Raw genomic sequence first — 27,984 nt, 5'->3', positions numbered from 1 at the left:
AATACCCTGCACATCACGGATCTCCCCTCCCTGGTAGCTCAGCCCTGTGGGGTCACTCAGCCAGATAACAGAGTCACACGCTCTGTTTCTTCCCCACTAAAGCTCAGGAGCAGCAGCCCTCGTGCCTGCTGGAGATGGACACACAGCCCAACTTCACCAGCTGCAAGGACTTCAAGAAACACTGACACCATCCACACCCTGCAGTGTGAACACGAGGACAGCGAGAGAGGAGACAAGAGGAACAGATTTAGACCAAAAGCAGTGGACATTTATTCCTCATTTGTGCAAGAGTGTAAAGATGCATTTGAAAATGGATGGGACAGACCCCTGTGGCTGGAGGGCTGGAGGCGACAGCCGCTCCTTCTTAGTCAATGGCTTTGTTTACAATTCTACTAGAGGAGATAAACTTGCAGACTCACCTATTTCACACCAACGATGCTGGCAAATACACTTGTATACAAAGAAAAGGTTCAAACTACATTTGTCACTAGATTCAAGTGAAGACTTTGTTCAAAAAAGACACATACAAGTACAATTAAAACTGTATGAACATCTGCAAATGTTTAGTGCAAAGTAATTATGTAAAAGCCACATTTTATGAAAGTTTGTGCTGATGTGTTTGGTAGGTTTTTGTCTTTTTTTACCCTTTTACATCCATTGAGTTACAGAAGGTTTCACTTACCTACAGTACATATGCATTGTGTTAGGTCCCATGCAAGTGGGAATAATACCGTTAGGCTTTGTCAAATGTCACTCCGACTCGCATTTAGTGAACCGCTTATTTGGTTTAACAGTCAGATTCCTGGCACACTACACAGCCTGATTTCATCTAAGTGCTTCCGGCTTACGTTTGTCCTGATGGGGCGCACAGCCTGGTGTGGCGTGACCCAAACTGCTTCATCGCTTCCGAACGCAACCGCTCATGAATGCAAAAGTTTGAGTTTGATCCACCATCAGTTTTATCCTGTAACAAACTGCTCTGAAAATTAAAAGCCTATTCACACAAAGTTATATGTAATGACTGTAGTAATCAGTTTATTACACAGATTAATCATTCTTGAACGTACAAGCTCCAGGGGAGCAGTTGGGTCTTTAAATATACACAAGTTTTCTGTCAAATGGATTTTTACCCTTACATCCAGAAAGACCTAAGCAGTTAAAAAACCTAAGAAAAATAAGAGCTATTAGCTATGTATTAACTGAGAAACCACATACAAACCAAAAGAAGTATGAAGGAGGGGAGAGAGTTGAAACAAATCAACGTCACTTGATGCACTAATAGCTCCAATCCATTTAAATGCTGACCGGTGAAACTCAGACCTTAACACAGGATGTGGGTACAGCTTCTCTCATTGCTCATTACATTTACCTAGGGTGCAGGTCCTTCAGAATAATACGAATATAGAAACAGCTTCAAGTTCTTCACCTTGCTTTTCATAACTGTTATGAGTTTAAAAGGATTCCAACTTAAAACCCTTCATGGATCGGCACCCACTGCCCCTAAAAATCCACCATAATTCACCCATTCACATTTTATTTCCCAATTTAAATTGGCAAGGAATGCTTTTAGGCTCACAAAGTTATGACTGAAGAACCAGCTTTTCACACACACACTTCTCTGCTAGGAGTCAATGTTGGTACGGGGAAATACAGTATTTCTAGTTTGTTGTTCCAAGTATGTACAACACGCAGCACTGCTGTATCAGGTAAACATGTGCACAGGGGAAGATGAGGCGTGGGCTCATAGAAAGCAGTCAAATGGAAATCAAAAGGACTTTCTCTTTCAGAGTTCCCCTATCTTTATTTGTAGAGGTTATCCAATAATTTCTGTAATTACATCGCATACTTCTGAGTCCATTCCCGAGCTATTCTGTTGTACCTGCATGTATAAAAAGAGGATTTACTTAGGATAACATCCAAACAGTGCTTCCACTCCAGCAGTTCAGTCTACACATGGCATAAACTCGCATTCTCCAGCAGCATTAAAAATCCATAACATTCAAATGCAAACAGAAGCATTGGGCAACCAAGAGAAACAAGAAAGGCCACAAAACTCCACGCAGAAGAAGTGACTACTTCTATTTGCAAGGGGAATGCAAGGCCTTTGTAACAGAAGTGTCAGTGCAGGGCTGAGGGGAAGCATTCCCAGAGAGTCTTTACCTATGTCTCCCCAGCCCCTAGTAGCTGCTGCAGCCCTGGGGAAGCTGTTCCTGACAGTTTTACTTGTGGCATTCTAGAAAAAATACATTTCTGTTCCCCTTTCCCTCTACTTTTCTCCCCATGGGAAGTTAAGCCTAGTGTCCAGTGTCCATCGGCCACCAAACCCCAACAGGTTTGTTTCATGCCACACGTCCCATCTGGCCATTCCAATGACTACCAGGACACAACTTGTCCACCAAGAGTTTTATTTGGAAGGCAAAAAGATCTCCTTTTCCCAAGCCACCTGCAGCTTTGGCTCCCAAACACCCTCAACAGCCAGAGTCACGACTAGAGGAAGCTCAGCTTGTCAAACAGCCCACCAGCCCTGACCAAAGCCCATTTCTGTGAACAAGAGGCAAGATGCTCAATCCACAGAATCCGTAGGAAATGTATCTGATGCTCACAACAAGACCTTCCCTGGTTATGGATGTGGGCTGGGTTCCTGTGCTAGGATTGAGCTTAAAGAGCCTGACAACCCACTCATGAAGGTGAGAGCATTTGTCACCTCCCTGTTCTGGGACCACTGAAGAAATTCAGTTGTGCTGAAGTACAAATTTGCTTCCCTGCTTTTGGAAAACCCAGACAACAGCCCTGCACATGTTAAGCGCCATCAGCCGCTGTTGGGTGCATCTCACAATATGTGCTGCTGCTCTCACAGCTCAGTAAAATGGGCCACATGAACTCCTCTAACGTCACTTTTCAAACACCAGAGCAAGCAAGGTCGCAAACCATTTTCCCCTTCCTATTTCATTCTCATTAGCTGACCATGCAGCTTCAGAAATTAACACTAGTGTCATCTGGAAGGCAGAAAAGCGTTTATAACAGTCATTAAGTCGGTGCTTTTAACAAGCGCTAGAGGTGTCTCCATCCTTGCTGTCTGCTTTCATAGAGGCTTGGGAACCCTTTTACCTCAAATCTACCCCACTTGTCCTTCCCTTGTGCTGTGAGATGAAGGTGGAACGGCGTTCTGGTTATTCCGTTTCTTGCATGATTCCCTCACCGACTGCATGGAACCATTCTCCCACCAGAGTAACGTGTCCTCCCTCTGCTGGTTACAGAAAGCTAAAGCAGACAGTACGGCTCCTAGAATCTGCTCAAGAGCTCGACAAACAAGTTTGCATTGCTTACTTCCCTTTTCCATTACATTAGGCAAACCTGTAATTAGCAGCTACACCACTAATGAAAGACCATCATGGGGAATGAAAATGCAGTAGTAATACCTCATAAGCAAAGGACCTTCCATCACTTCTGCTGCTTATGGTCCTGCTTCCCACAGCAAAGCAGCACCATTACGGCAGCTATACTACAGATCACATGAAAAGTGTCTAAAAAGGCCCAGTTAAAGTGGAAAAGGCAAGCAGAAGTTGACCCTCTTCTCCAAGGAGCAGTTCCCCATTACTATTTAAGTGCAGATTCTGCTCTTTCAAGAACATTTCATGGGGTTTGACTTCCATACTCACTTTTCTCTATCTGTTTTGTAGATCCGTGCAATCTCAGGCACTAAAGGATCATCTGGATTGGGATCACACAACAGAGAACAGATGGACAAAAGTACTGGGAAGAGAAAAAAAAAGAGAGACCAGATTAGAGTTTGAGTGCAGCCAAAGGCATCTGTAAAGCAAGCCCGCCACTCTCCCCCGAGTCCAGCCATGAGCACTGGCATCCTTTTAAGAACACCGAGCAGCAGTGATCCCACAGGCTTCAGCAAAGTCATTTCTAACAGAATTCCTCACCATTTAACCACACAACTTCACATGACCCCAAGTTTTTCAATATCCCCACTACACCTGGGAACCTCTCAGAACAGGGATACCTGTAACAGCCCTAAAGCGCAAGGCAGATGTGTTCTATCCCAAACCGGACCTGAAAGTCTTCTGCGAAAGCATCCTTGCTTTGGGAATTGGAATTCAGCTTTTCCCCGAACCAGCCACACACCCTCACTGTCAATGACCTGCAGAGGCACTAATCAGAAGTCAGGCAGCAGACAGACCCAAGTGAAACCAAGGACGCACAAGCGCTTACAGACACTTAATTATTTAAAAACAATGCTGTCTTGCAAGGAATTAAGAGGCTTTATCCAATTTTCTGAGCACAAAGTAGGCTGAGATGGATTAATTGTACAATAGTTCTCAAACTGAATCAGGAAAGCAGAGGTTACTGTGCTCATACCCATCACCAAGCCCTGTGCACCACCACTTCTGTACACACACATTGTTATATCCCCAAAGCCGCGTCCCGCTCGTATGATGCCACTCAAGTGTGGTGCCAGCCTTCACCCACACTCGGATCACGAGACTGCCTGCCAAGCTACAAACAGCACGTGCACATTCCAATGTTCACCCTGAAGTAGAAGAGATGAGCAAGCAGGGAGTTGTACGCAAAGCGTATTGGGGGGACACCATGAAGCACGTCAGAGATGTCTTCCCCCCCCAAAAAATGCCAAACACCCGTGCGTGTCTGCCTCTCAGCTCACTTCATCCAAACACTGCTATGTCCCATCACCAGCAGCAGCACAGTGCGTCCTCCAAGCAATCGGATGTGCAGCTGCTCAAAGTTTGAAGGCACTAAACACAAACCTGTCCAAACTTCCACTGGCTGCCCTTGTGGCATGGAGAGGGAGGCAGAGACACCATGACAAAAGGCAGTAGCCAGAAAACGAGAGCAGCACACGTTCCCTATGCTCAGTGTGTGTGGGGTGGGGTTTTAAGATAGTTTAGAGCAGAGATGGCAAAGTTTAGAGCAGAGATGGCAAAACAAAGAACAGTGACAGACAAGAGGGAAGAATGGGCCTGATATTCATGGAATCATAATCATTTAGGCTGGAAAAGACCCTTGCGACCACCGAGTCCAACCCTTAACCTCACACCACCAAGCCCACCACTAAACTATGCCCCTAAGCACCACATCCACACAGCTTTAAAATCCACCCAAGGATGGAGACTAAACCCTTTCCCTGGGCATCCACTGTCAGTGCTTGACAACCCTTTCTGTGAAGTAATTTTCTCAATGTCCAATCTAAACCTTCCCTTGAAGCCATTTCCGCTCATCCTATCACTTGTTACCTGGGAGCAGAGACCAGCACCCACCTCACAACCTCCATTCCAGGAGCTGCGCAGAGCAATGAGGTCTCCCCTCAGCCTCCTCTTCTCCAGGCTAAACAGTCCCCAGTTCCTCAGCTGCCTCCAGAACCCCTAAGCTCCAGACCCTTACCCAGCTCCATTCCCCTTTTCCGGATGCGCTCCAGCACCCCATTATCTTTCTTGGAGTGAGAGGCCCAAAGCTGAACCCAGGATTCGAAGTACAGCCTCACCAGCACTGAGTCCAGGGCAACGAACCCTTCCCTACTCCTGCTGGCCACCCCATGGCTAATCCAAGCCAGGAGGCTGCTGGCCACTTTGGCCTGTATCCATGTAAACAGGAGAAAATTTTCAAAGCAGGACAAAGGCTTCACTAGGTCTGAGCTGAGCTGCTTGCTCAACAATGAGAGCACCAAGAATCCATGTTCACATTATGCATTCAGGAACAGGAATCTCTCCGCCACCTTACGCCCAGCTTAGCCTCGACACAGTCATTTCTCCCACTGTCTTCCTGTAGCTCATTTTGCTGCGTTTGCCAGGCTCCACTGCTCTGGCCAATGAAGCTCCTTCCGCTGGTGGGATCAGTAAAACAGGTAACATCTGACAGAGGAAGGGAATGTAAGCTACAGGATATCCCATCCAAGCTTTTCTGTTCAGCAATTAGAACCACTCCCTCAAGTCTTATCTCACCACATACCTTTAATAACCAAGGATTCTGATAAGATGGCTCACCCTGCACCAGCAGAACCAAGCTATCGGCATGTCCACTCCTCTCTGACTGCCTTCCCCAGACCCATGCCCCAGCACCCACAGCACTGTGTGAGAACTCCTCCTTGGGCACCTCACGTCTTTCTCATTTTACCTGTACAGCCTTGGCAGGAAGCACATTTGTACCTAAGCGGGGTTATCTTAACAGCCTGCTGCACCTAGCTCTGTCCAGAATAAGGTCAGGAAGGTTCTCTGTGGAGGTTTTCCACCAGAACACTGCACAGGTGTGAAGACCCACAGGTTTCAGACCAACAGCACTACTAAAAACCTCTTGGAAAAGGTGCCTCTTCAGAGTTTAAGGAGCTGAGAACAAGGGAAAAGAGGAAGCAATTCTTAAAAACATCAATTACGTGTAGGAGTTCTGTGATGCATCAGATCAGACCCCCACTGCAGAACAGACTCATCAGATCATCACCTTCTGCAGCCAGGTATCACTGCAACAAGCTCACAGCAAACCTGGACATTTACCAGTCAAACAACCACCAGATTGGCAGGACACAATCAAAAGAGTTGATAAGAATCAACTTTTGCAACCATGGAATCAGGCTGAGTAAGTACACAAGGTGGGTAGGTGACACTGTTTTATACCCGGTCCTCCTCTTGCATGGCCACAGGTGAAGCTGTTCCACAAGTTGTTGGAACGATCCAACAACTCCACTCCAGCCTTTCACTGGAGGAAATCCAGTAGCAGGAGGGCACAATCCTCAGTACTGAAAGCTGGATTTCTGTCAGTTAAAGTCAAATGAATAAATTTCACTTTGCATTGATCAAAGGGTCCTGATACCGAGTTACTGCTCATCTTTTCATTCTTAGCTGTCAGAGCATCCAGGTTGCACCAAACATTGAGTAACCTCACTCACTGACGTTTTCAAGCACCATTTCATTAAAAAACTGGTTTTGCTTCAGCTTTGCTTTAACTCACCAACCACGCCGCCTATTTAACGTACTCCAACTGCAATCCTTCAACTGTGGACAAGGAAAACAGCTTATCCTTGAGTGGGCTTCCTACTGCTAGGGACTAGCACAGACCAAGGACTTCACAACAGCCAAGGAAGTGGGAGAGCCAAGCTAATCATGCAGGAAGACTACCAACAAAGTGCTTCTAGAGAGTAACCTGCTTGGCTCCCCACAGGGCAGCAACATAAGCACATTCACATCAAGCAGAATCGTCACTTAATGCTTAACATTAAGAACGCTCCAGCAATGCACTTTTCAATGCAAAATAAGATCTGTTAGCACAACTCTGATACCAGTTTCCACCAGGAAACTTCCCTTCACTCAGTACGTAGCGCTCCGAAGTGTAAGGATGATCTTCCCTCTCTGCAGAGAATCACGCCACTCACAGCTTGTCAGCAAGCTCGGCTCCAGCTCGTTGCTGCAAGATCGACTCATCTTCTCAGGCTCCTCTGCTCTCACATAACCAAGAGTAGCCTGTCATTGCCGAGGAGCAACTTCATCCTTCTGCCTCTGCCACAGCTGACCGAATATGTGGGGAGATGCAGATTCAATATGTGAACTCCATGGCTGAGCTTCTTCTGCTACGGATCGGTTCAGTCATTCATCAAGACAATCCATGAAGTCAGCTCTCCATGGATTTGATGGAACACCTCCAGGCCCACACAAATCCGAGACATGCCACAGAATAGAGTCATGAAATGGTTTCAGTTGGAAGGAACCTTAAAGCCCATCCAGTTCTAAACCCCTATTATGGGCAGGGACACCTCCCACTGGATCAGGTTGCTCCAAGCCCCATCCAACCTGGCTTTTAATGCCAGGTTCAAACATGGGGCAGCCACCACTGCTCTGGGCAACCTGGGCCAGGGCCTCCCCACCCTCAAAGCATAACATTTCTCCCTAAGATCTCATCTCAGTCTCCCCTCTTCCAGCTCAAAACCGTTCCCCCCCCGTCCTGTCCATGTACTACCTGATGAAGAGCCCCTCCCCAGCTTTCCTGGCCACCCCCTTCTTGCAGCTCCCAGGTTTCCCCACAGCCTTCTTTTCTCCAGGCTGAACAACCCCAACTCTCTCAAACTGTCCTCATACAGGGGGTGCTCCAGTCCTTGATCATCTTTGTGGCCTCCTCTGGACTTGCTCCAACAAATCCATGTCCTTCCTGTGCTGAGCACTCCAGAACTGAATGCAGGACTCCAGGCAAGTCCTCAACTCATTTGGACTACACCAATCTCTAGAGAAGCTCAACAGCCAAGGCCACCACTGAAATAATTTCAGCCTTGTTAGGGCATGACGCAGGACCTAAAAGTTACCCCTTCTGGTTTCTTTAGCACCAGACAGGCGAGCGTTAGCGCTGCCCCATCGCCCTGCACTGAGACAAGGACCCCAGTTAATCCAGAAGTGATGCCCAAGACGTGACATGTAAGGCACAGACTTCCAGGAATCTGCCCTAAGGAGCTGGTGGTGATCTCCACTTCCTCAACACAGAAATCATCTTCAAATTCAGAACTCAAATCCCTGTTTGCACAGCTTGAATGGGTCTGACACACATCACTGTCAGCTGCCCCTTCAAGCAGGGTAACCCCAGACCAGTGAAGGCCAGTGGGTATTGTAAACAGAACTCGCTTCAATAAAGCACTCATGGGACACTTCAGGATAATGAGAGGCGACTGAGAAGGAACGGAATCTCCAGCTGAATCACAGCAGGGAGATAAAAAGCAAATATCAAGTATGAGCTACCCAGAAAAACCATCTCACCTGGCTGTGTTCTGGTTCAGCAGCAGTTTGGGTAGGGGCTGCCCTCTGAAGAGCCAGTCTGAGTTATCTATGGGCAGAGGGTTTTCTTGGGCACAAAACAGCTTTGGTCAAAGCCAGATGATGAGTGAAAGCCTCAGCTCTCTCCTCGATGGTTCTTGCTATCCTAACTTTTATCTTCAAAGCAAAGTGAACATCGCTGTATCAGTAGCCCAAAGGGAACAGATCAGTTGCCTTCTAAAAAAAGAAGTTACTCCCATACACTCAACTCCTGTGTGGGGCAAAAGGTCCCAGACCCCAGTGCAGTCCCCACCCACAAATGACAGGTCTGGCTCCAAGCTGGCATGATGACTGTGCCAACCAAACCTTTAGTGAAGTACAAGAAGGCCATAAGACTGTTCCTTCACCCACTTGCCAGGACAGAAGGGTGGCACTCGCTCCACTGTGTGTCCTGCCTGAAGCCATACAGCATCCCGAGATCACCAGCACAAATCCTGCACGCTGACACACGGAGCTGTCAGATCAAAGAGGGCAGTATCTGCTCTCGCACACACCACAACAGTATTAGGAGATCACAGTAAGGGAAGAAGCCCCTCCTGTCTGCTCTGCCCCAGGGTGAACAGCCAACATGATGCCCATGAGCTCCTTCCACGAGCAGTTTGCCATCCTCCCGGAGCCCCATCCACCAGCTCCAACAGATGCCGTAGTCTTTGATCCAGCTCCTCCAGCCAAGCTCCTGTATACAGAAGTAACCACGTTTGTCAGCTCAGGTGTAATTCAGCCCGGTACTCTGGAGATTACAGAACATCTCCACTAGCATAATGGAGATGAACGGTCCTCGGCCTGTCCTCGTAACGGGAATCCCTTCAACACATTCATGACTTCTCCACACTCTCCAGTACCTCTGTCTCTCTTGTTCTGGAGAGCTCAGCACAGACACAATGCTCCAGCTGTGGCTTCACCAGCGCCAAGCAGAGGGGAAGGATCATCTCCCCCAGCTGTTCAGCAACAGTCCTAGTGCAGCTGCCTTTGCAGCAAGGGCAATACCTAGGAAGTTACACAAGCAGCTACAGTAAATTTGAAGAAGAGTTGGATGTGCCAGACTAAAAGTTTCCAATAAGACCCTAACTTGGCACACACAGAGAGACAGATCCACGCTATGTGACAGTTACATCTCCCAGACATCTGGGTAAGCACTACAGCAGGAAAATTAAAAGCCAAGAGGATGAGCAGAAACCAACTTTCTGATTTTGAGACCCAGTCTGTGAAGATCCAAGTTAGAATCATAAAATGGTTTGGGTTGGAAGGGATCTCAAAGCCTATCCAGTTCCAACACCCTGAAACGGCAGGGACACCTCCCACTGGATCAGGTTGCACCAAGCCCTTGAACACCTCCAGGGATGGGGCAGCCACTACTTCTCTGGGCAACCTGGGCCAGGGCCTCCCCACAGGAAAACATTTCTCCCTAAGACCTCATATCAGTCTCCCCTCTTTCAGCTTAAACTGTTACCCCTTGTCCTATCCCTGCACCCCCTGGTGAACTTCATTGAGGTTGCTGGATACTTGGGAATTCCCACACAGGATGTCTCAGCAAAGTGATACCTCAACACCTGCAAGAGCAGCACTACAGAAGATTCCCACCGCACTGGGAATGGGAGAGTATGAACAGTGGGAGCTGAACTCCCGGATGAAATAGAGTGAAGCTCCTCCTGGCTGTGCACCAGGCAAGATCTTCCAACAAACACAGTGGAGAGAAGTGTGGACATGACGGAGCAAGTTCCCCTGACTTTTACCAGAGAGGCACTGCAATTTAGCATTAACTCCTGCACATGCACCCACCAAATTCAGGAGAAAGTGGCATTTTTCCCAAAATGGCCAAGAAGAGCACAATCACGCTCGACAACCTTACCCTCCTGTTTAACGCAACAGGGACTCTTATTTATGCAGATGATGTTTTTAATTTAAGCCTAAGCTTTAGAGTTTAAGTTACCCACCCAGGTGTGTTTAAGACCGCATTTGGAGAGGATTCATCCCACGAGATGCACTCTAAGGAACACTTCCTTCAGAGTTACCCATACGAGCAAGTTCATTCTTCTACCCAGACACACAGCGCTGTTCTCCCTGTTCCGCAGAACCCCTTACCAGGCCCAGGAGGGACAAACACTTAGAAAGACCAAACAAAACCAGAGATGTTGGTCACCCCTGCTAACGGAGATGAGATCGCTCTATCGAGTTGCTTACAGAGAGAAGCTTCCTTATTTACTCAGAAGTCTCAAACAAAACCACTCCAAGAGCCCACACACGCAGGCCTTCACTGCCTTATCCAGCAAAGAGGGCAGCAGCCAGCTCCCTAGCTGGATACTCCAGTGCCTCCTGGAGCAATCAGCCACCCCTGGGGAGGAGCCCACCTCACCTTCACCACTGAACTGGGACGACTAGGTGGCACTGGTAGGATTTTTCATAGTCTTTTCACCTAGAAAGTGGCACTACAGATAAAAAGGGAGTCACTAAGTACCCTTTCGTCTTCCCCCTTGCGGGTCATACACTCGAATTCCAAGGTAATGTTCAGCCCATGTGACTGCTGACAGCATTCTCTACTGGATACCTCAGGAGGTGGGACATGCTGTCTCCCAGAAGAACCATTTCCAGCTTTCTCAGATTTCTCTGTCAGTAAAGTACATTTTTGTATGGTTATGTTCTAGTTAACTGCTTACACATTTTAAACTCAACCAGCTCGGTCCCAACGGTGTCCTCCCTTAAAGGGCACCACAGTTCCAGACTTGTTCTAAGCAATACACACTACAAACACTGAATTCCTGCTTTGGGAGGGATGGGAGCTTCATGCCGAGTAATCTAAGTCTTGTTATTCACTTCAAACAACCAAACCCAACAGTTTTCCCTACTAGCAACGTGTTTGTTCTTCCATAAGGCTACAAAGAGTTACTGAAGAGCTGGAACAGCCCCGAAGTCTGCAAGGATACAGTTCTAAACTGACTAAAAACAACATTTCCACCTTAAGTGGCTGACGTTGCCTTTGGGTAATTTATTTATACTTGTTCAAGATGGGAATGCTTCTTTTAAGTATCCACACTTGCCTCTTATTCAGCTGAGATCTATTTTCTGACAGGACATCCCTATTATTCCTGAGAGAAGGATTCTGAATTTCTGTGAAGTCACCCATAGGAATTTCTTTTGCTCCTTCCAACTCCTTCATGAAATGATCTCAGATAAGGCTGCTTTCTCACTGCTGACATGAAGAAGAGTTTGTGCCCCTGCAATGAGGGAGAAGGGACCAGCAAGAGATACTCAGCCCCAGGGAGCACACTTGGAGAGGGAGATGGGCAACATGCTGATCCGATGGCTCAGTCACAAGGATTCAGCATAAAGATGACAAGAAAGAGAAAAAAAAAAATTCAAGGCAGAAAGCAGGAGATGGAGACGTTCAGAGCACATCAAAACTGTAGCTGGCTTGTAAAGTCACTGTTAAGATGTATTTTGTGAGCAATTAAAGCTGACAGCCATTAACAGGCAGGCATGGACAGCCTTTCCTCTCTTCAATCCTTGCCCCATTGGTTTCTAACTGCCCCATCTCCAGTTCCTCCTCCAGTATTTTGAGATGTGTTGTCTATCACTCCACCGCCAACACAGGCACTGCAGGACTAAAACAAATAAGACCCCCGCATTGCACATTCTCCAGCTACAGCATTCCTAGCCAGTTACAGAGCTATTCAAACACCACAGACATCAGTACTTGGTACCAACTTAGTGCTTGGCTGAAAGCACTCGCAAGGAAAGCTGCCTCACCATGACCCTCTTTTTCCCTTGACCGACACCATTTCTTCAGTTCTTTCCACTCACATTGGAGACTTGCAGCTCCATGCACCAGCAGAGTCCCTTCTCTCAAAGAGATAAGATATTGTTTTGCCTTTCCATCTTTTTCTACAAAAGCAGAAGCCTTTTGCTGGACAAAGGCTTAGGAATTTGCGTGGGTTCAGTAAAAGAAGACAGTTCCAATGTACAAGGGAGGGTCTGAACTAGAAGGGTGTCCAAGGACACCACACGTAGTTGGAGGGAAGAATAATGGGAACGGAGAGCCTCAGAGCTGGGACACAATGTGGAAGACACCAAGAATCTGCAGCACTTAATTACAAAACCAGCATGAAGCTACAAAAGAGGAATGGTCAGGACATGGTCCATGCATAGAGGAGACCAAAAACATCCTCAACTGCCGTGGCAAGGTCTACACTTCCAATAGCCACAAAAATCAGTACAATTGAGCCCTGAGCCTCCTCTCAAGGTGTTTCCAGCCTCTTATTTGCATTAAATAAAACAAACACAGCTCTGTGACACAAAGGACAGATTCTAGCCTCACCAGCTGACACAGCTCACAGGGACCACATGCAAGTTTTAGAACATGTTATAGTATGCTACATTTCTGAAAGATTTCTTATAAAAATAACCAAGTTGTGAAGTTCCTTGGAAAAAGGAACTGTTTTAAGATGACAAAGAACATGAGCAGGATCAATGTTTTTCAAGGCCACATAGCTGTTCCCTCGGGGTTTCACTTGGTGTACGTTTTGAAAACGGATGCCTTTCATTGCCCTGTAGCAGGTTTAACTTCGTTAGTTCAGCATTCAAGCTCTGAGGAGAGGTGGTAAGACTACATACTCAGCATAATGAGACTTGTCTGACTCAGTGGCAAAGCCAAACAGTCTCCCTATGGCACAGGGAAAGTTGTCCAGAGCACCCTGAGCTCCCTAATTGGCTGTGAGCTCGACTGTGTCACAGGACGGAGGCAGTGACCGCAGGAACAGCCAACAGAGGGAACACAGCAGTTTTTACACTCTACATGCAACCCAGTCACTCACGTCAGCACAGTGAAAGTAAAGAAGCGTTGGAGGTACCTTTTGAAATAGTTAGTGCTGGGGACCACTGTGATCGTAGGATATCAAGACAAATGCTGCCATTACTGTTAATATTTGGATGATAGATTCTTGTTGTAAATGCAACCTGCGGAAGAAGGAAGAGGTCAGTGTGGGCTCATACATGTGTGTTACACCATAGGGTACATCAGTTTACGGTACCAGGCACTCACCTTAGGTGGTTTGAAGGGATAATCTGTTGGGAAGTGAATTGTCAAGAAAAATACTCCACCTTGGTAGGGACTGTCATTCTGTTAACCAAAAAGAACCATTGCAGTTTGAGGAGCTGTTACAAGATGACTGGTTACAACGAGCTACGAACATCAGTTCTCTCATACTTACTGGTCCCATTATTGTCGCTTGCCAGTGGAACACTGAAAGAGAAAAAGACTTAATTCAGTTTGGAGCAGCTCAAGGCATGAACTACTTGCTTCCAGACAAAGCAACACAGAAAAGGCTATTTTAAAAACAAAGCCTTCAGAAAGGCTGCAGGGAAGCAAGCCAGAGAGCTAACAGAGACAGACAGAAGTAGTCAGGACTCCACACTCGCTCGGTTCATCTGTTGGGATCACCACAATACCACACACACATTGCGCCCTGTGAAAAAAATCTCTTCACAAGAGAAAGCCAGGCAGTTACAGTCAAAATTTCAGAGCCGGCACATATGCGATTTCAATTTTGCTGTTTCCCATGAAGCACCTGAAGCAAAGGCGAGATTCCAGTGACTGTGCTGCCCTCGGGCGAGTTCCAGCACTGCAACAGTACGAACCCACACCACTCTGCAGTGAGAGATCTCCTGCATAGATCCCCTGCTAACAGAGAGGAAGCCTCAGCTCTGCATATTCCTTACAGACAGATGTAGCCTGAGCCAGCATTGCCTTCACTGAATGTTCAACCCGTCTTCACAAACACCTTAAGAGTTCATTAAAGCAACAGAAAACAATGCAAGCTTTACAAGGAACATAAGAATGACTGCCTGCTCAGCACCCAGGACCAGGGCATGCTGATTAAACTGAGACTAAATGGAGAAAACTTAAGTCTGACAGACCTGCATCTGTCCTAGAGCACATACTACTCTAACACAGACGGCTTGGGTAGGATTCGTCTGAGCTGCAGAACATGAGAAAATCAGTCACAGCCTCTGGTCGAGGGACAGTAGGACATTCTTAGGGTCCCTGCGTTCTCCAGAAGCTCCAACACCAGCTTGCATGAAGAGCATGAGCTCAATGCATCATTTCTGCACTGGTACCATTGGGAGTTTCACCCCACACGGAGGTCAGCTACACCGCAGCTTCCACCAGGGAGCTGCACAGATGACTCCAGAAGATGAGTCTTCAAGATGCAGAAGCTGGAGCCACCAGCAGCTCTGTACTCCATTTGCAACTAGTGTCTACAGCTTCCCAGACTGCCCGTGCCCAGGAATTCGAGCCCAGCGTCACACTACGTGTTCTAATCCAGCCTGACCAGTTTTTAATTATGTATGGTACAGGCACTACACTGGGAATGATCTCATACAAGGAAAGGAAAAAAGGAGAGTGGGAAGAGCCCTGCCAAGGGAAGCAGAGAGCAACGTTTGGTTAAGAGTGGCAGGGCTGGTACACAGGCAATTGCAGGCGGTAATGCCAGCCCTCCTGTTGAGAAACTCTGCACTTGGTGTTGAGGCAGGAAGTCAGGCTCACGTGCTCATACACAGCATTCAACTACTTTAAAAGGTTCACACAGGTTCCTGGGAGTCTGTATCACCTGTAGTGGGACAGCCGGAAACCTGAGACAAGAGGACAAAGAGACAGCAGAAACCCAGTGGTGAAGAGCACAGCTAACAACAGAAAAAAACACGCAGAAACAAGATTCACTGCAGCTGCACTGGACACCATCCGGCACACCTCTGCACACTGAAAAGAGAAGCCGATAAAACCAACTACTGTCTCAAACCCAACAAGGAACCAGAAGGAAAATCACTTTCACAGCAAATCTCAACATTCTGCAAGCAGAAACATTGGTTTGGTTGGCTTTTCCCCCTATTCCCACCCCAAACACAAGGGAAAAACTTTTTTAACCCCAAGCTTTAGGTTCTCACAGCATCAAAGACAGGTTTGATGAACTCAAAGATGGAGTTGCTGTGCAGAGCTCATTTCAGTTGATTTTGCACTTTGAAATCAGCCATTCAAAGAGTTATTTACAAAACAAGGGGCTGTTGACTTACAGTAGCTGAGCACAGCCACATGTTTGGAAGCCACTGCACAGCACTCCAGAAGTATCCTAGTGCCATCCAGGCCCAAGCACCTTCCCAAAAAAAGGCCAGAGGTGGGCAAAAGAGGGTAAAACGACCTTACCACAAGAGAAAAATCCTACAGTTCATAAGCCAGAAAGAGCTCCTAAAGTCTGAACTGCAGGAACGAGCAGTTTATCACTGGGACAATTTACAGAGGCTGGACTGGCACCAGACACCACTCTGGAGGCACAGCATGTCCTGAACTCTGAGAAATGCCGTTCTCACAAGGCAGACAGGGCAGAGCTGGAATACAGGGCTCTATGAGAAGGCACCTTCCTGTTGCTGCCACTGCTGTCCACTCCCATACACCCAAAGCGATGCTCTCTGCAGTGGAAGTCTCAGAAACATGGCACAAGGGGCAGAATTTAACCCCTTTAAAGCTTTCTGTGTTCAGCAGTAACTTTCCATTGCAGGCTTTTACCTACTTACATTACCACCTCCTCCACCAAAGGATCCCTGTCACCTCTGATACCTTTGGAAACCAGGCAGTGGTTTATCACAGCACACATCACACTTGCAAATTGTAAAGAAGCATCAGACCTGCTCTTATTTTAGTGATTTCTCTTCCATGAAACTACCTGCTGCTTTATAATACTTTTTGAAGGCAGAAATGAGCTGTGAAGCAGCCAGAAGCAGTCCAACACTGCTGCCAAAACCCTCAGCGCCACCTGCAGCTCCCTTGCTTGGAAGCACTGCTGAACAGCAACTTCTCCACTTATTTCAGTGTTTTCAAGTCTCAGGTTTCACACGCTTTTTTTCCATCTAGTCTGACATTTCTCCAGGAATGGGCAAGTTCCTGTACACCTCAGCCCTTCCGAGTAGCTCAGAAACAATTCTGACAGATCTCGGCAGCCCATTTTTTCCTTTTAGAACCCAAGCGCAGAGTTCTTAGCACACAGACAGGGGTTCCCTACTCTCTCAAGCCTGGATGCTGTATTTGTCAACTACTTTGATGCAGGCTGTTTAAAGGGCGCCCCAGTCGCAGCTCCAAAGTGTTCTCGCACAGCCTTTCCACACAGCAGAGCTCCATGAGTGCAAACGCACTGTCTCACCTCCATCAGTTTATACATTAAATGTCAGTGTATTAAGCTGTAATGAACACTCACAAGTGGACTTTTTGCGAACACCCCACTGATCCTCCTCAAAAGAGCTGTGACCACGAGTCCAATGCTGCTCCAAAATGAGCACCTCTCCTGGAAGTGTAAAATCCCACTTAATGTGGAGGACACTGCAAAGCAAACCCACTGCGGTCTGAAGGCCTCTCACATAAACCCACCACAAAGCTTGAGTTCCCTTATTCCCAGCTGATCAAAGCAGGCTGGGAACATCACCTATAACTAAGAGAAAGGAGCATCAGTATAAACACCATTCAATAAAGTCACACAATGCTTCTTGCCCTCCTTTCTAGGTAAAACCACCTGTGCAAGACAACAGCGATCTTACTGCAAAACAGTGTCAGACACAAAAATTCAGGGCAGACTTTCAAAGAACAACTGCTGGATTCCTGCTCTTGGAGAACTCCTCCAGCTCCAAAAAGGACATAATGACAACTCCAAATTACTCTCCAGGTTAACAGCTTGGCACTGGAAAGATGACCAGCTGACACATAGGCCAGAAAGATCACACCAGGCCTCGCATGGAACGAACCAGGCTGTGCAGGGCCAAGTGATCTGAGCAGTTTCTAAACTTAACAGTACCGTGCACTTAAAGTATGCTCCACTGGCACTTCCCATCTCTCCAAGCAGCCATGTCCAAGCACCAAAGTAGCCACGATAGCAGGGTTCCAACATTCTGGTTTTGCTTACTGAGCACCAACATGTCATATTCTAAATTGAGTGAAATCTTGCCAAAATATTAAGAGCCAAACCTGTTTCCCAGTCTTTACGCTTTGTTATGCTCCGTAACACAACAGCACAAACCAGATTCAAGAATAACCGATGCTTCCAGTGTTCCCACAATTCATCTGGCAGTGGTAACCAATGACGTTTATAAAAGCAATCTAATGTTACTTCATGATTTAAGCTTTAACTTACCAGTTTCTTTCCACTCACATTTTAATCCCTTATTTCAAGGACTACATGCATCCCTCTTGCAAAACTCAGTGTTCAGACCCCTGTGTAAAACTTGGCTATCCTGACCATGCCACAGTGGTGCCTGGGGTGAGGAGGCGACTGTCCCACCACCACAGGAGCACGTGCTCACACTGTGCGTGACTTAGGCAGCAGGAGCTCAGAAAGCCATGAGAAGCCGTTTGCTGGTTTGGCCACAGAGTTCCTGACGTCTCTAACTTCTGCAGACAACAACCCCTAAGAACATCACAATGGTCACTGTGACCAGTGTAACTTAAAGTGCCCTCAGCACACCGGTACCCAGTCCGTGCAATGGGAGCGGCTGAGATCTCCAGTGACACACACAGAAGGTGTTAAGGGATAGAGATGGACAATAAACGTAAGCTGAGTTCGTGGAGTAACCAGAAACAACAGCAGGGCTCTTGCGGAGGAAACGGACACCCTGGTTTAGAAGGAAGCAGCAGAGATGACAAGGGTTTGCAGGTGGCAGCGTACTTACTGTCATCCCCAACAGGCCCTGCGGAACACTGCGCTGGAGGGTCACGTGCCAGGTCATTCAACTCCTGGAAAACAGGAACAGGTTAGATCATTTCACATAGAATTACGGAATGGTTTCAGTTGGAAAAGACCTTTAGGATCATCAAGTCCAACCATCAATCCAGCCCTGCTAAGTCTGCCACCAGACCATGTCCCCAAGTACAACATTTACTTGTCTTTTGAACACCTCCAGGGATGGGGACTCAACCACCTCCCAGGGCAGCCTCTGCCAGTGCCTGACAACCCTTACAGTAAAGAAATTCCTCCTAATAATATCACTCCAAATCCCACCACAGCACTGCTAAAGAGGCTGCTGCCAGCACTGCAGCTGACGTTCACGCTCACAGACAAAAGGCTCACACTGAAACCAAAGGCATGGTAACAGCACTGAACCAAAAGCCAGGAGACCAGAGAGCAAAGCTGCGCCTCAAATCCAGGGAACACCTAGCACACAGAGCAGCCTCCTCTCCACGTTTCCATGCTCTGTTAAGTCACAGAGATCTTCATCAAATCATGGAGTCTTATCACTGGCTTCATGAGAACACAGCTAAAGAAATCCCAGCGCTATGGCTGTGTTCTAGATTATGTATCACACATTCCACTATCTCCAGCCCTCACAGAGGGAAGATGACCTCAATCCCACAACTTCCAGTATTGCCCTTATTTTATCCTCAGCTGCTTCAGCCACAGTGATCCTGTTTGTCACCCCAAGCCCGCAGGAGCCTTTTTGCTGTACACAAAGCCCCAGTGAGCTGTGGCTGGTTCTTCTCTGGGTGCATCAGTGAGCAGAAGTGGTTACAGGGAAAAAAATGCCAGGCCCACACCTACAGAACAGAAATCCTCACTTTCTCAGTGTCTGCACCAGTCACATTTCCCCCAGAAGGAATCTCGTGATGATTCCCAGCTGCTCTGGCTGCATGGGCTGAGCGATTCCATACATTTCCCAACACTGCAGCCCCAACCAGAAGAGTTCACTCTCAACAGGAACGCACAGCAGCAATGAGCTCAGGAAGGGGGAAAGGTGTGTGGGAAGTGCAAATACAAGCAAAATGTGAAGTCAAACCGTGCCTGCTATTCCTGGCTCAGCTGCTGACCGGCTTTGCATGCACGGCCCAACAGATTAACTTCCTTCTGTGCTAGCTCTGTCCAGGACACTAAACATCAACAGCAGGACCGTGAGAAGGACAACTAAACTCAGCAATCAGGAGATGCCTTCATGGAGTCCAGGGCCCACTGCGCCTTCTGCTTCCCACCACTGTCTGCCAGGGTCACCAGCAACCCCCACAGGCGAGTTCCAGATACCAGACTTATCTAAACCTCTGGACAGACAAAACATTGAAAGACAACCATCAAGACCAGCCAACTACACTAACAGAAAAAGCTTGTTGCTTAACAACCTTCTGTTATTTACAAGCACAATTGCAGCTCTTGAATACATGAATCTCTAGGAGTTACAGCTTCTATTTCCCACAAACTGGAAGGCCACCATTACCCAAACCCTCTCTTACAGTAGAAGAATGCCGACCCTCGGCGTTTCCCGTCCAGATGCAGCCCCTTAACTGCTACAGTGGAGGTTATGCTCCACATACCCAGAGTGCTGGGGAACATGCATAAGTTTGGGTTTGCTCCTGGCAGCTCCAACTTTTTAAAAGCTCCAACTTTTTTGAAAAGCCTCCTCCCTCCCAAAGGTGGAGAGCATCTACAGACACCCTCTGGAGGAGGGAAGCCCCCCAGAGCTGCCAGCTATGTAGGTCAATCCCAAGCAGCCAGCCTCAGACAGATGAGGATTCCTTCCTCACCTCCTCGCTGCTGGTATCAGCTGGGATGAAGGCCAGCAACACGCTCCACTCTCCAGCGGTGGACCTCATGTCTGCTGTTCACCTCACTTCTGGAACTCCATGACATTAAATGTGTTGAGTACCACCCGAAGCAGCAGCAGAAACTGCTCCACCCTGGAGAACTGCAGGTACTGTAAAAGTTTTCAGAGCACAACAGTCTGAAAATTACAGAGTATCCGACTGCGCTGTGCTCTGCTCCAGCACCAGCAGGGCAAGGGCAGCCAGGGAAGGTGCAGTCACTCCCACAGAGCTCACTGGCCCCGGAGGCCACTAGCCATGGCCACAGACTGCAGAGGGAGGATTCATGCCCAATTTCAGAAGCGCGGTCTTCAAAACTTAAAACCAGGAGTGTACCTGCTCTTTCTAAACGTGCCCACATCCAAATGCTATTGGGACTCCAACCTTGTGGAAAAGACAATTTAATGCCATGCTAAAAACCTCTTCCTTGCCACTTCACATCCTTCGCTCCTGGTATCTGCACAAATACAGCAACAACACCAGACTCAGAAGGAGCCAACTTTCCATGTCTGCCATGGTGGATGTTTTCCATCTAAGACTACAACCTACCACTGACAATGCAGCTGCAGCCTGAGCGCAGGTTCCACCAGGAGAACTTGCAGCTCCAAAGCTGCCTCAACATTTCCCCTGCATCCCACCACCTTCACATGATGCCAGGAGGGAAATCTCACAATAGAAGCAGAGGCAATAAAGTTCAGCGAGCAGCAGCCCTGTTTCTCATCAAAATATTATTCCTTTGTCTTCCATCTTCAGTTCCACTCAGAAGGAATATTTGGTTTCCTGAAGGCATGTGCAGTATCTCACTGGAAAGAGATGATGTACAGGGAAAACACAAACCGCGTGTCTCAAGGACACAGCTCCCACCTAAGGCAGCATTTTGGGATCCGCTCCATAAATTCACAAACTGAAGCACCACAGATTAAAAGCCTCATGTAAAAAGCAATGCATAAGCACCCTGCGCTTTGAAACGTTCAGCAACAACCCTCACGTCAAGCCCCTGCAACACAAAACCTCCCAGCCTTTGTGGAACGGCAGCTCGGACACTGAGGAAGCTGGACCTCCCCAGCTGCAGCAGCTCAGCAGTTGCCTCTGCACACCAGAGCGACCAGCGCATTGCCAGATGTCTCAGCAGGGCACGGGTGATGGCTTTACCACACCATTCCTTCAAGGCGTTGACATGCTGTGCTGGTCAGGCTTCCACTGCTCCCTCATCAGACCTGCAGAGTCAGGTTTACAGCCAGGAATGGAAGCTACATTGGGTGCATTTACCCAGGCACAGAAAGGAGCACCCACACCTGCAGCACAGCACCAGCTCCTGCATCTGTCCAGGAGGTTGCTTTGCCTTTTGAGGGTCCTGTGTGGCTTCCAAGGTACCGGCACCACACCAGCAGACCGGGCAAGGTCCTTGCTGAGGAAGACTGAGAAGCAGCTGCTTTTTAACTCAGGACAAACAACTCTGGAGCTCACACAGAACTGGAACTCAGAATGCACCAAGAATTCCACAGTATAACCAACAAACCAGCCGTTACTGCTCACATCCAACCAAGCTGCCAGGCCTGCTATACTCCTCCGAGATCCAGGAAGGCTCGCTGGTCAATGATTGAGTCTGGTCGTGACCACACTGATCTTAAACCAAAACCTGAAGGAATTCACAGCTGCTTTCCATTCCAGACAGTTTCTGATCCTCAGGCACATGCAGGTTTTGCTTTAGGAACTGAAGAAGACTGAAGCAGCTTTTAGATGAAGTTTCAGTCTGACTTATTCAGCTCCCAGGATGCTCCCTCTCCATGAGCTGCCTGCAGCTGGAGAGCCAGCTTCCAGAAAAGTTTCCACCACCTCCCTTACAGCAAAACGTCCTTGGAGCCACAGCTGCAGATCACACCCACCTCAAGGGTCAAAATACTAATTAGCTCTTCAGCGAAAATAAGGAAGGGGAAGCGTGGTGTAGAGCAACATGAGGTTCAAGGTGTCTTGCCCAAAGGCCAAGTTGGCAAGAAGACAGGACCATTTTAAGGCTTAAGCTGATGCTCACGCAGCTTTTGGTAATGAAAATCAACATAATTGGCAACACCAAGAAGCCAATGGAGTAAAGAGCCAGAATCCCTTCACAGTCCATTCCAAACTTCAGGATGCAGGAGCGTTCCCCAAACACCTCAGCACTGGATGCACACCTCCAAACAAGGATCATGCAGAGCCCTTTCAGCATGGAGGTCTCCCCTCCTCAATCCAGTCTGAGCTGTTTTCAAGCTGTAATTTACTCAGAGACCACATCATTACCTTGATCACAAGCCTAATTTATGCTTCAGGTTGCTGCTGTAAGTGAAACAAGCTTTTAATCTGCCTCCAGCAAGTTTCTTTGCTGAACCCCTCAGCCCCTATGACAAGGCAGGGGAGAGGCTATTACAAAGCTGAGATTTCTCTCTCTGAACAGGAATTTTCAGCCACCTCGCCATGAACTGCGAGCAGCGCTCAGCCGGGCTGTGCCGAGCAATGCAGAGCCAGGGCCAAAGCCAAACTAACCACATTCTGCCTCACTTCAGCAGCTGGAGCACAGCTCCCTGTGATGCGCCTCGTGGGCCAACCCAGCTACACATTCCTCAGGCCAGCAGGTCCCACTGTTCGGCTCCCAGTCGCTGGAGGTGCTGTGCAGGGCGAGGGGCAAGAGCCTACATCTACCACTCATTCTGGTTGTCGCTGCTCCCCATTTCAAGCAGCCTCACTGCTTGAAGGACTGTCCTTCAAGGACCGTCCGCCCGCTTCCCAGAGTGCCCACAGCTGCCCTCCTGCTCCACGGGACCCTGCAATTCCAGAGCATCGGCACTCCGCAACTACTGCCCCTATTAACAGAAGCACTATAATCTTCTGAGATATTTTAATCCTTCCCCTCTGACAGAGTGTGCTTTTTCAACGCTTGATATGGCTCGGATCCACCAACTTTGACTTCTTCAAAACTGCAAAGTCAGAAGGCGAGTGTGAGAAGGGCTGAGCTGCACGAAATCCAGGAATAATGACGGCCCATGTTATAAACAAGCTCTAAGGTAGCTTTCACCTTCCATTTCCATTCTCTTTTAAAGCCTGAACAGCAAGGCCACCAAAGCAACACAGAGCTACTTCCTGGAGTGGGATCCGAATGCCACAAAGCCCAGGTGGCCAACAGAGTGTTGCCCAGTCCTAGCAGCACACCAGGCATCCAACACAGATGGGCTGCGCTGGCAGCTCTGCAAACACAGCGAGAGGCCACAACAGAAGAACCAAGTTGTTCCCACTGGCTGCTGTAGAGCAGTACCAGCAGCGTGGAAATAACATCACACTTGCTCAGCACAGATAGCGTGGAAATACCTCTGTTAACAGCAACACTGACAACCCCCGATCACATCCCACCCCACCCACCGCATCAGCATTCATGCTGGCACAAGCGATGCTTTGGCACCTCAGGAGGGCCAGCAGCTCCAGACTACTGGCCAGCCCATCATCTCCCACAGCTGAACAAAGACATCACTATGGAATATACAGCTTAGTTCTGCAAAGCATTACTTGGTTTTGGGGCCCATAAGCCACCACCACTCCTCTGCTGTTAGAACATGCCTTACTCCAGCAGCGTTGAAGTACAGTTCTCAATTTCTCTTTCCCTTCCCTGATGGGTCCATCAGGCAGCTCACATGGGGACCCTGTAACAGACAGTGAGCAGCCTTCTATTGCTCGCCCATTCCCAGAACTCCAAACAGTGCCCAAGGATTCTGTTACAGCTAACACGTTTCCTAAAGATAAGCAACACAAATGGGAATGGGCAGGAATCCCAAGTGCTTCAGCTTAAACTTTGAAGCCATCATTACAAGCCCTCCGCATTGCTCCCTGGGCATCTTCTTATAAAATATACTCATGGTCTCTGTAACAGGGACCTATGCAAAAAATGATGGGATTGTACTTCATTGTTACCCACACACTCCATGAGGATTGGGCTGGCATCACAACTTACACCCCACAGGTTTCTCACAACAGAAGAGTTTGAAGTTTTAGACCTTTGAGCCAGTGAGCACCCAGGAAAGAATCAACACCACTATCGCCTGAAAGACTGCAGTGAATGCAAGCAGTGTCTGAGAGCAGATCTCAAGTCTGAGTACTTTCAGAGCATCTGTTTAAAGAAGAGCTGCTGCTCCATGCAGGCATTATCCTGGCTCCAGTCTCTGAACAACCCCGAGACACACCATGCTGCCAGACACGCGTGGGGACAGACCACGCAGGTCCCTGCACTGCCTCACACGCCAACACCCCTGCTGACCCAGCTACAAAATCCTCTTGTTCCTCCCTCTGCCAGCCCAGTAGAGCCCAATGCACCAAAAGCCACCTCAGGTACCACTGCTGATGCTGGATCAGAAGGCTACTCCTGGCATGTCCTGCTCGTTTGCAAGTTCTCATCTCTGTATTATCCAAGGACATAGAAACTTTGAGGAAACCCTCATCATCTGCAGTCAAGAATAAAATGTAAACTGCCAAGCACAAGAGCAAGACTGAGACCTGAACAGTGATGCGGCAAGACTGTTAACACTCCCTAAGAACATCTAAGAAGCCTCTCTCCTTCCTATCCCTTCTTCATCCATTTGGACTGTTTCTACTCCATCCACATTCCGCAGGCTTTTATTCTTGCTATAATGCACGACAGGAAAGGTCAGATTTGCGCTCCTCGTGTTATCCCAACAAGGATGGCCACCACACAGGAGATACCGCTGCTCTTCCCAGAGACCAGAACAAAAACGAGATAATCCAGACGCTCTCCTCAGGTTTAAAAATAGCTGGAGTGTCAACAACTAGAGATTACCACTTGAGAAGTGAGACAACCACAGCAACTCCAACTAGGAGCGCTTCTTCCTCGTCTGCAGCTCAACTTCCATACAACTTTTAACGTATCCAGATCACTAGGACAAGCAGCTTTATTTTCCTTCACACACTTTGCCCCACCATCTGCCCGCTCCTCAGTAGCCACCACACTCCACTTCCCAAGGCTCTACAGACTCCCAAGGCCTTACGCAGCCCCACCATCCCTTATATTTCCTTATCTCTGAAAAGCAGCACAAAGGATCACTCCACAAGCACCCAATGTTAATGAAGACTCATTCAGCTTCTCTCCTGTTAAAGAGCACTGGCTGGGAACACAAGCCTTCCAAGAGTGCTGAATCCTGAACTCCCGCACATGCTGAATTACAACAAAGCAGCTTTTCAAGCTCCCCGAGTTCCCTGACAGAAGACAGATCCTCCTCACAAAACCCACGTGTGCTCCCCTGCCCCGGAGCCCTGTTCCACGTTCATCACCGCATCTCACTCCGAGGGCAGCACGCAACCCACTCCCAGGAAGAAGCGCTCTTTCAGGCCAGCCGACAGCCGCGAGCCCCAAAGGCGGTGGCAGAGGCTCGGCAGCATGCCGGGGATTGCTGAAGGGCGCGACACCGCACGGCAGACGGGCGCTATCAGCTGGAGCAGCGCTTCCTTATGTAACCCACCACCACGCGCTTAGCCGGAAACTCCAGGGCACTACAACTGCACTCCAAATCTCTCCAACTCTACTTATCCCATGAGCAAATATGAGCCTTCAAGCTCTCAACGTTCCTCTCCACCGCAGTTTTACTTCGATCAGTACGACAAACAAGGCTTCATAAAAACTCTGAAATTACCTACAATTAAAGCAGGGACGTTAACAGAAAAGCCAAACCCCACGCTAACAAAACAGGGCCAGCAAACTGATCCAGAATACTGGGTAGCAGAGTCACGCCTGGTTCTGGACAGGAGTCAGATCCACACACCCATCGAGATCCAAAACCCTCTAGGAGGACTAGATTCCACACCTGAACCCTGCTCATGGATCCAAACTGACAGCCATCGTTTAGAGGAAAGGGATATAAATTCCCTACCTGACTCACCAAAATAATAAAAATTCCTGCCTGAAGGAGAGGGGGCTTTCCTGGTAAAAGACACCGCGACGATGGAACAAAGCACGGTTTTCAAGCCACAGAAGATTCAGTTTTCCTGCAAGGCCCGGACACGGAGCAACTCTGGCTCGCAGAGGAGGCGGCACTCTCACCTCTCCCTGCTGGATGACTCAGGCTGTGGAGCAGCGCTGCCTCCCCGGGACAGCGAAGCCGCACTGCTCAGACCGGGACAGGATCGCGATGTCCCCCAAGAACGGGCAGCAGCCTTCGCCTCGGTGGCCCCACGCGTGTCCCCTCAACGCCCCTGAGACCAAGGGGCTCCCTTGGCCCTGCGGCCTCGGTCTCCGTACTCCCCACCCGGATTCGCGTGTCCTATTTCCCCCCCATCCTCCCATCCCGGTCTCAGTCTCCGTCCCCTCCGCTCGGGCCTGGGCCGGCCCCAGTGTGTCTCCGCTCCCCTCCCGGCCCTGTCTCTGAGCCCCTCTCGGTCTCGTTTCCCGTCCCGTCCCCCTCCCCCCGACCAGTCCTGGCCTGGTCTCCATTCCCAGCCCCCATTCCCGTGTTCCCCCTTCTCGGTGCCCCTGTCCTTCCCCCCGCGGATACCGGTGTCCCCTCTTCCCCCCGCCCCGATCCCTGTCCCTGCTCCCCCCTCCACCCCGGTCCCCGAGTCCTCCTCTCCCCGCAATCCTCGTGTTTCCCCGCCCCGGTCCGCCTCCACACCCCGGTCCCCATGTCCCCACGTCCCCCCAGGCCCGGTCCCTTCTCCGACCCCGGTGTCCCCGCCTCTTCCCACCATCCCAGCCCTCGTTTTGCCCCGTCCCAGTCTGCATGTCCCCTCAGTCCCGGTGTCCCCATCTCCCCCCGCCATCCCGTTCCCCGGGTCCCCCGGCCCTGCCCCCCCGGGTCCCGGCGTCCCCTGCCCCCGCGCCGAGGCTCCGCGGCCCCGCACCAAGCGGCGCTGCAGCCCCCCCCCGGGGCGGCGCCAGCGCCCCCCAGCCCCGCTGCCCGCGGGCGGGCCCGGCCTGGGCCCTACCTTGTGGATCCTCTTCAGCGCCATTGTGTGCGCGGCGGGCGGGGCGCGGGCGCTACTTCCCGAGGGGCGGGGGAGGAGTGGGAGCGCGGAGGCGGAGGAGGGGATGGGGAAGGGGGGGGAAGGGGGGGGAAGGGCAGCGAGGAGGGACGGCCCCGGCGGGGGGGCGGGCGCTGCGGGCGGCCGGGCTGTCCCCGCTGTCCCCGCGGTCCCCGCGCCGCTCGCTCCGCTGCCTGCGCTGCCGCAGCGCTACCGCATCCCTCCGCGCCACCGCACGCGATGGCGCCGCCGCGCGGATCCCTCCGCCGCGGATCCCTCCGCCGCCCTCGCTCCCCGCCCCCTCCACCTTCCCCGCTCCTCCGCTACGGGCCGCACAGAGGAGCGGCGGGGCCGCGGGAGGCCGCAGAGGGGAGCGGCGAGGCCGAGATGGAAGCGAAGGGGGCGGCCGCTCGTGGCGTGGGTGGAAAGATGAGTGGGGCGCGGTGGGGACTATTTTCCGTGCAGAATTCTCCAGAAGGGGGAGGGGGAGAGGCGCGCGGAGGGTTACGGCAGTGGCGTGAGATGGCTCTCGCGAGAAGCGGGAGCGGAAGTAGCGCGGGCCGCGCCGACGCCGTGCGCGACTAGGGG

At 49.7% G+C, this 27,984-nt stretch overlaps 1 protein-coding gene across 1 annotated transcript; it reads right to left on the bottom strand.

The window, feature by feature from the left end:
• Window positions 1-246: 246 nt before the first annotated feature.
• On the bottom strand, window positions 247-27,501 carry UBE2D2 (ubiquitin conjugating enzyme E2 D2). The gene is made up of 7 exons (XM_054079554.1): window positions 27,361-27,501; window positions 18,513-18,576; window positions 14,015-14,046; window positions 13,846-13,923; window positions 13,655-13,760; window positions 3,660-3,753; window positions 247-1,879 (listed from the first exon to the last, which is right to left on the bottom strand). Exons 1-7 carry the CDS (start codon window positions 27,382-27,384, stop codon window positions 1,834-1,836), a joined length of 444 nt encoding a protein of 147 aa, XP_053935529.1. The 5' UTR covers window positions 27,385-27,501; the 3' UTR covers window positions 247-1,833.
• Window positions 27,502-27,984: the final 483 nt, after the last annotated feature.

The sequence above is a fragment of the Cuculus canorus genome, chromosome 14, assembly GCF_017976375.1.
Source record: "Cuculus canorus isolate bCucCan1 chromosome 14, bCucCan1.pri, whole genome shotgun sequence".
In the NCBI taxonomy this organism is placed as follows: Eukaryota; Metazoa; Chordata; class Aves; order Cuculiformes; family Cuculidae; genus Cuculus; species Cuculus canorus.
This window is presented reverse-complemented; position numbering and strand designations above follow the sequence as displayed.